This window comes from Castor canadensis, chromosome 8 (assembly GCF_047511655.1).
Source record: "Castor canadensis chromosome 8, mCasCan1.hap1v2, whole genome shotgun sequence".
Classification (NCBI taxonomy): Eukaryota; Metazoa; Chordata; class Mammalia; order Rodentia; family Castoridae; genus Castor; species Castor canadensis.
Window position 1 is genome coordinate 131,369,598 of NC_133393.1, and position 12,710 is coordinate 131,382,307.

General features: G+C 39.5%; 1 protein-coding gene across 1 annotated transcript in view; it reads right to left on the reverse strand.

Annotated features, from left to right (window-relative positions):
- Ube2n (ubiquitin conjugating enzyme E2 N) overlaps positions 1 to 12,710 on the reverse strand; it is a 42,974-nt gene extending 30,264 nt beyond the window's left edge. Inside the window, exon 1 of the mRNA XM_020172656.2 lies at positions 12,552 to 12,710. Coding sequence (XP_020028245.1) covers positions 12,552 to 12,581 — 30 coding nt within the window. The 5' untranslated portion in view covers positions 12,582 to 12,710. The remainder of the gene's footprint in view (positions 1 to 12,551) is intronic.

Consider the following 12,710-nt stretch of genomic DNA (forward strand, 5'->3'; position numbering starts at 1 on the left):
ACACCTATAATCCTACCTACTTGGGAGGCTAAGATCAGGAGGATCACTGATGGGAGACCAAACCAGGGAAATAGTTCACAAGACCCTATCTCCAAAATAACCAGAGCAAAAATGGACTGGAGGTGTGGCTCTCAAGTGGTAGAGCACCTGCTTTGCAAGAGTGAAGCCCTAAATTCAAACTCCAGTCCCACCAAAAAAAAAAAAAAAAAAGATAAATATTCATCTGTGTGGTGGTGCACATCTATAATCCCATAATCCCAACACTCAAGAGTTACAGGTCTGCATGAAGTACACAGTAAGACTATGTCTCAAAAAGACAAAGATAAAAAAATATTAAGTACTCTGAAGACTTAAAAAAAAATAATAGTAATGGCTGGGCCAGGCAGACTCATGCCTATAATCCCAACTACCTGGGAGGCAGAATTAGAAAGATCATGCTTTGAGGCCAGTCCAGGTAAAAAGTTAGCAAGACACTATCTATCAAAGAACAAGCTGAGTGGGGTGGTAGACACCTATAATCCCAGGTACACAGGAGGCAGAAGTAGGAGGATGGGGGTCCAAGGCTGGCAAAACCTGAGAGACTCAATCTGAAAATAACTAAAAGCAAGAGCTACAGGTATGGCTCAAGCAGTAGGACACTTGCCTGGCAAGAGTGAGGTCCTGAGTTCAAACCCCAGTACTGTCAAAAGTAAAAGATAAAAAAAAATTTAAAGCAAAAAGGGCTGAGGGCATGGCTCATGTTCAAACCCCCATAACCACCAAAAAAGAAAAGAAAAAACAAGCTCACAGGCCAGAAGGAACATTCATTCTTAAATATTCTGAAGCAATGCGGGATTCAAATGTAACCAGTTTTACAGCAGCCAATGCAACAGATTACCAATCTCACAATACTTCTGCCTTGCTTTCTTTGTCAGTGTCATTTCTTCTTCTTTTTTTTTTTTTTCCTCTTTCCAGTGCTGGAGATTGAACACAGGACTTTGCACATGCTAGGCAAGTGCCCAACCCCAGCCCCAACCCCAACCCCATCACTGTTGTTTCTTTGAAATACTTTGAGAAAGCTTTAGCTAAAAAAATTTACAAAAAGGCTGGTGGAGTGGCTCAAGTGGTAGAGCCCCTGCCTGTCAAGTGTGAGGCCCTGAGTTCAAACCCCAGTGTCACTGCACCCCCCCAAAAAAAATTACAAGGAAATATTATGCTAAGTGAAAAAAAACAGACAGAAAATGCCTCATATTGCAGGGCTCCACTTATATTAAATGTTCAGAATAAGCAAATCCATAGAAACAAATGGTAGATGGGTAGTTACCAAAGGCTGGGGAATGGGATGGAAAATGACTCCAATGAGTATAGAATTTCTTTTTAGAGTGATGAAAATCTTTTGGGATTAGTGGTGATGGTCACACAGCTTTGTGAATATATTAGAAACCACTAAGTTCCATACTTTAAGAGGGCAATTTTATTATTATGTGAGCTATACCTCAAAAAATAAATAAATAAATGAGGCTGGGTGTGGTGACACACACGGTAGTCACAGCTAATTGAGAGGCAGAGGTAGGAGGATCTCTCACAGAAACTGGCCAGAGCAAATACTTGAGGCTCTATTTTTAAAACAGGAGTAGAGGGGGCAAGGGAGTTGTCGCTGTAAATATGGCTTAAGTGGTGGAGTACTTACCCAGGCAAATGTGAGGCCCTAGTAATTTAGATTTTTCTTCAAGATTCAGTGTCACTGTAGCATTTTACCTATGAACTAGAGATTGGAATAGCAAAAGAAAATGAAGGGGAAATCATTTTTTCTATTACTTGACTTTAGCATTTGGCATTTAGTATAGTAACTGAATTTTTAGTAATGTACTCATGTACTATTTAAGGAAAGAAACTTTTCAAATTAGAATCTAAAGCTAAACCCAGGTATAGTGGCAAACTTGCAACGGAGACTAAGGCAGATCTCAAGTTCAAGACCAGCCTGGGTTACATCATAAGACACTGTCTCAAATAAATAAATAAATAAATACACTAAAGGTGAGGTATCTGTGGTCCAAACATAGAAGTAATGATTCATGTTATAGTTTTAGCACTTCTCAAACATCTCCCCAGAATTTGTATGTCTTTTTTTTTTTTCTTGTGGTACTAGGGTTTGAACTCAGGGCCTATACCTTGAGCCACTTCACTAGCCCTTTTTTTTTGTGATGGGTTTTTTCAAAATAGGGTCTCATGGTGAACTATTTGCCAGGGCTGGCTTTGAACTTCCATCCTTCTAATCTCTGCCTCCTGAGTAGCTAGGATTACAGGTGTGAGCCACCGGCACCCAGCTGGTATGTCTAACCTAGAATGACATGCTACATTCCCACCCCACTTGTCTACTTATCCTTCTAAATTCAACTGAAATTTCACCCTCTAAATATACCTTTCCACAAATCAATCTTTAGGGTTTCTCCACTAAGCCTGTCCCTTCTTTGGTGTACCCACTGATGCCTTTGTAGGTAAGGCAGCACTGGCTGTACTTTCTACTCACTCTGCCCTGAAGTCAAATTTCTGTAAGAGGTACAGTAAAATCATGTGGAGATCTTAAAATAAGCAAAAAAAAATGTGTTTGGGCTGGCAACTGTCAAATTTACAAACACATCCTGGTAATTCTGCTATATAACCATGAACTCAGTACTAAGACTAAAAACAACTGTTCAAAGAAAATATCTTACAGTTCCTTCCCTTTCAGCAGTCTTGCCAATGAAACTAGAAGAAACTTCTGAAAAGAAACAGGCAAGGTTTGGCAAAGTATTCCTTCCCTAATCACAGTCAGTGGCAGGCACCTAAAAGGAGCACCCGGTACTTTTAGTTTAACCCTTATCTGAACCAGAACTCTAAAAACAGGGTGGACACTGCTTTATTTGGAAAAGTGTTAGTTTAGTTAATGGAAATAAGCTCTTTCATAGTCAAAGATAAGAAATGTCAAGTTTTATAGTTGTAAATCACAATGTCTCCAACTGTAAAAAATAAATGACTTTTTCTAAAGCCAAAGGAAGAATTATATTCATAGGCATATAGGGGAATCATACTGGAAAATCATTTTTCCTCATTTTCTCCATAAGAGAGTGAGGAAATTAAGTCAGGTGCAAATACCATCCCAGGAGCAAAATCACAGAACTCAATATATTAAGTATGTACAAGATCATCTCGCCTATTGTTAGGCTTACTGAGTAGAGGAAAAATCTTGTTTAAAATTAACATTAGGATGGTTTCAGTCTGATTCAATACCTCAAACATATTTTGCTGGAACAGCACAAAATGGCAGTAAACACCTCTAATCACAGCACTCGGAGGCTGAGCCAAGATCGTGAGTTTGAGGCCAGCCAGGTCTACATAGTAAGACCCCATTTCACAGAGAAGGGGAGGAGAGAGGAGAGCAGGAAAGAGGCATAACTGCTGCCTAGTCCCTTCTCAGAGAACAACAAGCTTCCCCAAATCCAGGGAACCAGTATTCCACCATAAGGCAAATTATACAACTAAACAGGGTCTCACGCATATGCCAAAGCTGCTAATATGAAGCTGCAATATGGAGACTTCTATAAAAAGCAAAAAAAGCTGAGCACTTAGATCCTATACCTGCATGTTCCCACTTGATTTGTCTAAATGATACAAAAATACATGCAGGACCGGGGTGTGGCTCAAGTAGAGGCTTGAGTTCAATCCCCAGTACAGCAAAATAAAAACAAACACATGTACTGACATTTATTATCTAAAGGCAGATATGTTCTGGTACATTCTATGTGTGGCACCCACAGTCCAGAGAATCAAACTACCTGGGTTCAAATCCTAGTTCTACAAATCATTTAACCCCTCTGTGAAGTATGCTGTATCTAAAAAATTGAGACAATACTAATGTCCACATCATAGAATTGTTGTCAGAATTAAATTAATGCATGTAACATCCTTAGGGCCTAGTACAGTGTCAATAAAAGAAGGTCTATTGTTCTACATTAAAAAGAAAAAAAAAAACTGTAGGACCAACCTCATTTCCGCACTACATTCTGGTGAATATGATTCAGACTAAATCTCAATTTAACAATTTAAAAACCAAAAATAATTTGTTCGCCCAATAGTTTTTCTACCATGGTGCTGGGGATTGCACCCAGGGCTTCATACATGCTAAACAAGCACTATACCACTGAGCCACACCCCCAGTGCCCCCTCATCTTTTTTAAGATAAAGCCTCACTACCTGGTGGGCCTCAAACTCTTGATCTCCTGAGTGCTGGGATTTTCGGCATAACACCAGGCTGCGCAATGGTTCTTGACACCAACTCTCTGAACTTAGTAATTAAACAGTGGTAGTTTTTCAAGGGACCCTAAAATTTATAAGGTATTAACATATCACATATGCTCAATTTCTGGAATATTCCACATTCATTCTCTCTCTGCTTCTAGGAGTTCAAACTTACTATTCCCTTCGCCTAAAGACTCATTCACTTTCCCTTCCATTGGCCTGTACAAAATCTAGGCTGGAGATGTGGCTCAAGTGGTATGGTGCCTGCCTAGTGAGCACAAGCTCCAGTATTGAAAAAAAAGGAAATAAATCTAATTGGCCTGGTCAGCTCCTACTTTTCAACTTTAAAGACACTTCCTCAGCCATGGTTCATGCCTATGATCCTAGCTTCTTAGGAGGCAGAGATCAGGAGGATCATGGTTCAAAGCCAGACTGGGCCAACAGTTTGTGAGACCCCAACCCTATCTCAAAAAAACCCATCACAAAAAAGGGCCAGCTGAGTGGCTCAAGATGCAGGCTCTGAGTTCAAACCCCAACACTGGGAAAAAAAAAAAAATACCATACCTTGATCCTTACACTATGTCTAATTAATTTAACTGAAGCACATCTTGTGAGTGAATTATAATAATGCAGACAAATCGCAAAGTTATGAAGCACTGAAATTTGGCTCTTGGCTCTTATTAGCTTACTAAAGTCACTTTGCCTCTGCCTCCTGTAATATACAAATCTGGAAGACACATTACATGCAGTAAAGTTAAATCAAGAAATATTTCTTTCGTATGTATGAAAAATGAGTTGGTCTGTTTTGTTATGGAATTGAATTTTTCTTTGCAAAAGTAGTATATGAAGAAACAGGCATGATTACACAAATTAGGATGCAGACAATAAGGAATCAACTAACTAGGGATTAAATTTTAACTTCTATAAAAATCCTCAAATGAAGCTTTTTAAAAAAATGTCCCACAGTCATCTTTAATTTCTGACAGTGCTTCAGTGTCACAAAAAAATGCAATAAATTCTCAGTATGAAATATAAGAGAATCATAGAAAATCACAAAAAATTTTTTTTAAAAGTCATCCTTTGTATTATAACCAGGATAACACTTGTTACATTTCTTTCTAGTGTTTTCTTAACTACAATGCCTTTAATTCCTAGATTTGAGAATACAAATTGATCCGTCCAAAATGCCAAACTGAGAGATATGTAATGGCATGAAAACTAAAGGAGAGTTTGCAAATCTGAAGAGGGAATGGCAAATCTTTCTTAAAAGTGTAGTGTATTACCATTACATGCTGAAACCAATGTTTCAGTCTTTAGGGGCTGGGAGTGTAAGTCAGTGACAGGGGTGCATGCTTAGCATGTGTGAGGTCTGAGTTCAGTCCCCAGCATCAATCAATCAATCAATAAATGGTAAATTACAGAATCATAATTATTTACATGTTTCTAAATAATTATGTTACAGACCAATCCAGAATTATAAAACTATCTATGCCTATAGTACGCTTAGAAATTTTACAATTCATCCAGGATTTTAACAAAAATCAAATGATCCCAATGGTGTCACACAGTTCTTAACAATCAGTATTAAAAAAAAAAATAGTTTCTATTGAGTCCAAGGACTCTTACAAGGGACCCTTGGGCCACAGTTCTCAGTCTCTTAGTCTACTGTGACTCTACATTCTATGTAATACACAAATTAAAGATGACTATCTAACAATGTTTTAAAAGCTTATAAAAGCTTGAAGCTTTTATAAGTTAAAATTTTAGCTCTAGTTAGTTGATTCTCTATTATCTGCATCCTAATTTGTGTAATCATGCCTAGTCTTTCATATACTACATTTGCAAAGAAAAATTCAACTCTATAATAAAAGAGACCAACTCATTTTTCATACACACAAAAGAAATATTTCTTGATTTAACATATCTCATGTGTCTTTTAGATTCGTATTTTACAAAATAATACTGTATAATGTAAGGATAAAGCAGCAACATCAGAATGGTGATGATTACAGTTGTACTGTCCAAAGCCCCTATTGAATGCAGTCATCCTCTTTTCCTTGTTTCTGTGGTATTCATTTCTATACTGGATGCAACCAAAACTCATTATAACAGACTTAAGTACATGTTCCAAACACATACTACTTCAATTGTAGCTTAGGTTATATTCTTATATCCAATCACACACAGGTAAGCCATCCTACAAAGTACAGGGGAAAAGGTTTGAATTGCAAGTCACAAAACCCCATCCTTCAACTGCTTTGGTCTACAAATTCCTCATCAGATAGAGAAAAGGATGTAAAACTCTATGATTATAATACAGAATGGTCATCACATGTGGAAAAAACTGCAAACTTGAGCAAAGCAAACGTACTGTTTCTGATGTCACTAGAACTTAGTATGGTGGATACTCTCAAGTGCTTGATGATTTAAAACTCAATTTCTATTTTGTGGGGGTTGATCAATCTGCACTGAATAAAGTACTTGACCCAGAGGAGAGTAATTAATAAACAACTGCTGGAGGTGTGGTTCCAGTGGTAAAGTACCTGCCTTGCAAGTGCAAAGCTCTAGTTTCAAACTCTAGTACTGACAATAAATAAATTAAATTCAACGAACTGCTATTTTACATTTAATTATGCTCACATTTCATAATCAAAACACAAATAGTATATTAAACAGCTTAAAAGTTCAATCACAACTAAAAGCAGTCTATAGCCACGTGCCAGTGGCTCACACCTACAATCCTAGCTACTCAGAAGGCAGAGATCAGGAGGATTGAGGTTCAAAAGTCAGCCTGGGCAAATAGTTCAAGCTCAAAAAAACCCATCACAAAATAAAGAGCTGGTGGAGTGGCTCAAGGTCTGAGTTCAAACCCCAATACCATCACCACTTTAAAAAAAAAAAAAAGCAGCATACAGAGTCTTAACATGGAGCCCCTGCAAACCTAGGGAATCCACAAATAAGCTGACAAGAATCTAAATTCCCAGAAATCATATGTGAAAAAATATGGTTGGAAAATTCTTAAATGGAATAACTAAAAAAGCAAAGAACCGCACTATTTCTGGTCAAATTATTACTGTACATACCTATGTTTTCAAAAGTGATTTTTACAGTTGATGACACATCCACCTTAATTATGACAAGTTCTTCATGCCTTCTTTTTTATAATGGGGAAAAAAACAATTATGAGTCAAATATTTTCAGGGCTTAAAAACAAGTCAATTTCTAAATCACTTTTACTAAAAATAATACCTATGCACTAGATTATCAAATGAGTGACTTTTAAATAGTGGCCAGAAACAAATGATACCTTTCTTCTTTAAAGATCATAATTATTGAAAAGTAAACATATAGAAATCAAGTCTCAAAGCAAAATCAGGTATTTAAGAATCTGGCTGGACCAGACTATAATCCTAGCACTCCACAGGCAAAGGCAAGAGGATCTCAAGTTCCAGGTTCTAGGTTAGTTATGTAGTGAGACCCTGTCTCAAAAACAAAAGAACAATGTATCAAACAAACATAGAGCTGAAAGAAATTGTTTTGAGAAATAAATGTGATTTATTGTTCCTAAAATAATTCCTGGTTCTTCTTTATGCAAGGAAGAGAAAATCTCTCATTTTAGAGGTATTTTAGGTACCTTTTAAATCTTTGTGACTTAAATTTTAATTACTCAGTCACTCACAGATTAAGAGTTTTGGCCAAGGAGAGAAAACAGAAAAAAGAAATCTTAAAATTGTAGCTAAACTAGGCACTGGTGGCTCACGCCTGTAATCCTAGCTACTCAGGAGGCAGAGATCAGGAAAACTGTGGCTTGAAGTCAGCCCTGAAGAATAGTTCATGAGACCCTATCTCGAAAAAACTCATCACAAAAAAGGACTGGCTGGTGGAGTGATTCAAGGTTTAGGCCCTGAGTTCAAACCACTTTTTTGGCAAAAAAAAAATAATAAAAAATAAACAAAACAAAAAAACGGTAGCAAAAAAAAAGCAACTATTAAAACTCAGTATTACACATAAAATGCCATATATACAAAACTTTTGTTACAGCATTGTCTATATAACACAATTTTGGGGCACAATCTAAAAGTGATCAATAAGCAATTAGTTAAAGTTTAATCACAACTTCCACAAAGCAGCCCTTTAAAAAATGAGTTACACTAGGGTGTGTGGGGCTCACACCTGTAATACTAATTACTTGAGGGCTGTGATCAGGAGGATCAAGGTTTGAAGCCAGCCCAGGCAAACATTTCACAAGACCACCATCTCCAAAAATAACAAAAGCAAAATGTTCGGTAGGTGTGGCTTAAGTGGTAGGGCACCTGCTTTGTGGGTGTCTGCTTTGCAAGTTCAAAACACTGAGTTCAAACCCCAGTCCCACCCAAAAAAAAAAAAAAAAGTCAGCTGGAAGGTAAATCATCGTTTGGTTGAGTGGGTTGCATGAAGAGGGAAAAAGTGTTCCTTACATTCTCTGGTCTTTCTGGAAGGAAACACACTAAAAGCAGTGGTTGTGTGAGGAGGGAACTGGAACGCTCAAGGACAGATCAGTGTCTTCCTTTTCTCTATGTTCCCTTTACAACCCTGCACACCTGCTCTATGTCCTAGTCAATAATATAAAAAACTGATACATTCTGTTTTTTAATGAACTATGGGTGAAATAAGAGACTAGTTTTCAGCTCAAAACATTGGTTTGGAAGATACCAATGGAGTGGCGGAGTGGCCTAAGTGGTAGAGCGCCTGCCTAGCAAGCATGAGGCCCTGAGTTCAAGCCCCAATGCTGCCAAAATAAAATCACTTAAAGACATTGGTTTGGACCAACTCTGCTGAGCAGCACTAACATTAAATTACAAAATAGAATAACTCTCCTAAAACTTCTTTCCAAAGAAATTAAGTCAATTTATATTTCAGTGCCTACTATGTGCCAAGGATTCTTCTCTTTTCAGCATTGATGAGCAATGCTTACATAACCCAAAGTCCTCACATAACTGAGCAGTGATAAGTGCTAAACACAATAAAAAGGATACAGGGATATAAGAAACTGTGGTTTACACCGGACAGTTAAAGCAGACCTTCGAGGACCAGACATGTGAGCAACGAATATGACAAAGCCACAGTGAGCAAAGGAACAAACACAAGAGTGAAGCTCTATAACTGGAATTAGCTCAGCCACTTCTGGTTCAAGGCACAGCAAAGCAACAGTATGGCTGTAGGAGAGTAACCCAAGGAGACAAGCTCAGGAAGTAAGTTCAGAGGTAGGCAGGCGCAAAGTGCAGGAAGGGTTTGTACATAGGGGGAAGTCAGGGTTTTAAGTGTGAAGAACGTCAGTAAAGTTTTTAACAGGGGAGTAATGTGATCTATATTTTTAAAAAATAACAATTAGAAGGAGACTAATACAACAGGCCATGCAAAAAATGACAGGATTAAGCAAGAGTTCCAAAGAGGTGGGAAAGCATGTCTTATTTAAAATATATTTTGAAAGTATATCCTACAAAATTTGCTACTGGATTGGACATGGAATCTGAGTGAGATGGCAACTGGGTTGAATGGTAACTTTAAAGTCCTCTTATATCTGTAAAGTTATATAAAGTTGACAGGGCTGTTGGAGTGGCTCAGGTGTAGAGTGCCTGCCTAGCAAGCACCAAGGCCCTGAATTCAAATCCCAGCACTGCCAAAAATAAAATTAAAAGTTAAATATACTTGTCAAGATACCTATACATCCATTTTGTCATTTCCCAATAACAAGAGATGGGAAGGTCACACAGGTCAAGATCCAAGCTCTGCCTCTTGCCATTTGAATCAGTTACTAGACTGTAAAATATATTGTCCAGTTCACAAAATTTCTGCAAAAATCAAATGGCTAAAGAAAAGTGCAAGTATAAATAATGACTATTATGTGGAAGAGTCTTGTATTAATAGGTGTCCAAACTAGACTATGTCCAAATCAATCTTAGTATTTCCGTGAGATGAGAATAGTAACACCAATAATTATAATGAACAGTAAATTACTTTCTTGATTGCTTTCATCTTTTTTTTTTCTTCAGTACTGGGAATCAAATCCAGGGCCTTGCACATACCTGCTTAACAGTAAATTTCATCCTTTGAAAATCAAAGGTTACCAAGAAATAAAGTAACAATCCAATAAAAGAAAGCAAGTCTCTATAACCTCAGGACAGTACAGCTACACCCACTATTATATGCCACAAAGAACCTTGTATAGTGGTTTACATAAGAAGGAATTTTTTAAGTGTTTCTGCTGGGGGTACAGCTCAGTGGTAAAGCATCTACCTAGTATGTACAAAGACCTAGGTTTAATCCTCAGCACTATTAAAAAAAAGTATTGTCACTGATTATAGAACCTACATATACAAGCATAGACATTATACACACACACACACACACACACACACATACATAAAATCTTTTAAACGTTTCTCAAGATTAGAGAAAACTGTCCTTTAAAGCTATAAATGATACTAAAGTTACCTAATATTCAATAAAACCAAGGCAGTCATTGGAGAGATGTAACCAATAAGATATTTTAAAATTAAGATTATACATTATAGCATGAGTTGTCACTAAGGTCACTGCTTAGTGTAAACTTAATTATGTGTCAAATTAATTGAATTATGCAGATTTCAACTTACTGCTTTAAACCATTCCTGAAAATTGATAACGTTCCACGATAATTTATTTTTCTACTCAAGGCTTTTGTATTACTGCAGAATACCTTCAAGCAATAATAGGAAAATATATGTGAAATGTTTAGTTCAATGTGTATTTTACTGAATTACCTTCAGTATCAATTTGTACTATGTAATTGGTTCATAACCTACATTAACAAAAACTCAACCGTATTTGGTGCAAAGCTTTCATTTTTCAAGTGAGACATCAATAAACACGACCATTGGTGGCCATGTGACTGCATCATAACTAAAACCACTCTGTAAGGCCCTTCCAATGCCTATGACAATTAAACCCTGGAGAGAATCTGAAACAAATTCATAATACAACAATAAAGGCTAACATTACTAGACTCCAGTGCTCACTGACCATGTATTCTCTCATTTCTAAGAATTTCTACCTTATAGGTCTTATTTTTCTAAATCAACCACCTTTCTGTCAATGACACCTTCCTCAGATATAATTCGTTGTGACTAAAAGACTTACCATACAATATAGCACCCTCCAAAGCCTGACAGATATTCCTCTTAGTATGCACCTCCCCAGAAACTTAGAAGAACGAGCATTAAGTACATGTCCACCAGTTTCCATAAAGCAAAGTGAAGTTGTAATTTAGTCACTTTAACAGGCATATTGAGCAGTGCAGATATTCAACTAATTTCTTTCATGTAAATTAACACCATCCCCCAAAATTAACTTTTAGTTTTCCTGGTTTGCAAGAAACCTATCACATCTGAGCAGTCGACGATGTTATACAGACTTTACAAAACCAAGACAGCGAATTTTTCTTGGTACCTGTCACAGTGCAGTATTCATAAAGGGCGGAATGATGGTTTAGTAATCGACGCGCACAAAATCCAGGAATAAAATTTCACAATGGGGGAGGGGAAGAACCACCCCACCCCCTCGTAACTGCGACTCTCCGAAGCCTTGCGCTAAACTCTTTCCTCGGAACAGAAACGACTCACAGAGAGTTTGCCAACTAGAGTAAAATCACTTCTCGGAGATAAGGGGCGGGAATGTATCTAGGGAGAGGCGATCGCGGAAGCGAGGGCACCGGGGCGCAGAACCCCCACACCCCGGACGCGGGCAGCCCGGCGAGCATGTGCCAACGGGACGTGCAGGGCCCCGCCCGGCCTCTCTCGGTCGGTTCATTCATTCTGCACCCGGGGCTGCCGCACCCCCGCGCTCCGGCAGCTCCAAAAGGGGGTTCTGGGACAGAGTGGCCTGGCTGGGCCACAGCTCTCAGCCCAGAACCCCGGCCACGCCGCAATTCCCGCGCGCCCGCGGCCTCCACACCCGGGTGGTCCGGGCGACCTCGGAGGCCCGCACCCGACCGGAGCCCCGGAGCCCCGCCGCCCCACCCTCCGCCCGCGTGGGCCAGGCCTCTCCGTCCCGCCGCGCGGCTGCCTCGAAGCCCCTATCCCCACCGCCCCGCCGCGGCCGGAAGTCGCCCCAGCGCCCCCTCCCCAGCGCCCGACTTCCCTCGGCCAGACCCTCTCTGCGCTGCCGCGGGCCTCTCATGGCGGGCCGCGGGCAGGACGACGCCATGAGCCGTGCGGCCCGGCGCTGCTGGAGGACAAGAACGGAACGCGGGGCCGGAGGCCCGTCTGGACGGTTACCTTGATAATCCTGCGGGGTAGCCCGGCCATCTTGTCAGATCCCGACTTCGGTCTCTGCTCTCGTCTCCGGCACCGCTCGCCTCACGCACGAGTGGAAGTTCCGAGCTCCACTTCCGGGGGACGTTGCCGCGCCCGCCGCCGCCGCCGAGGCCCCTTGGG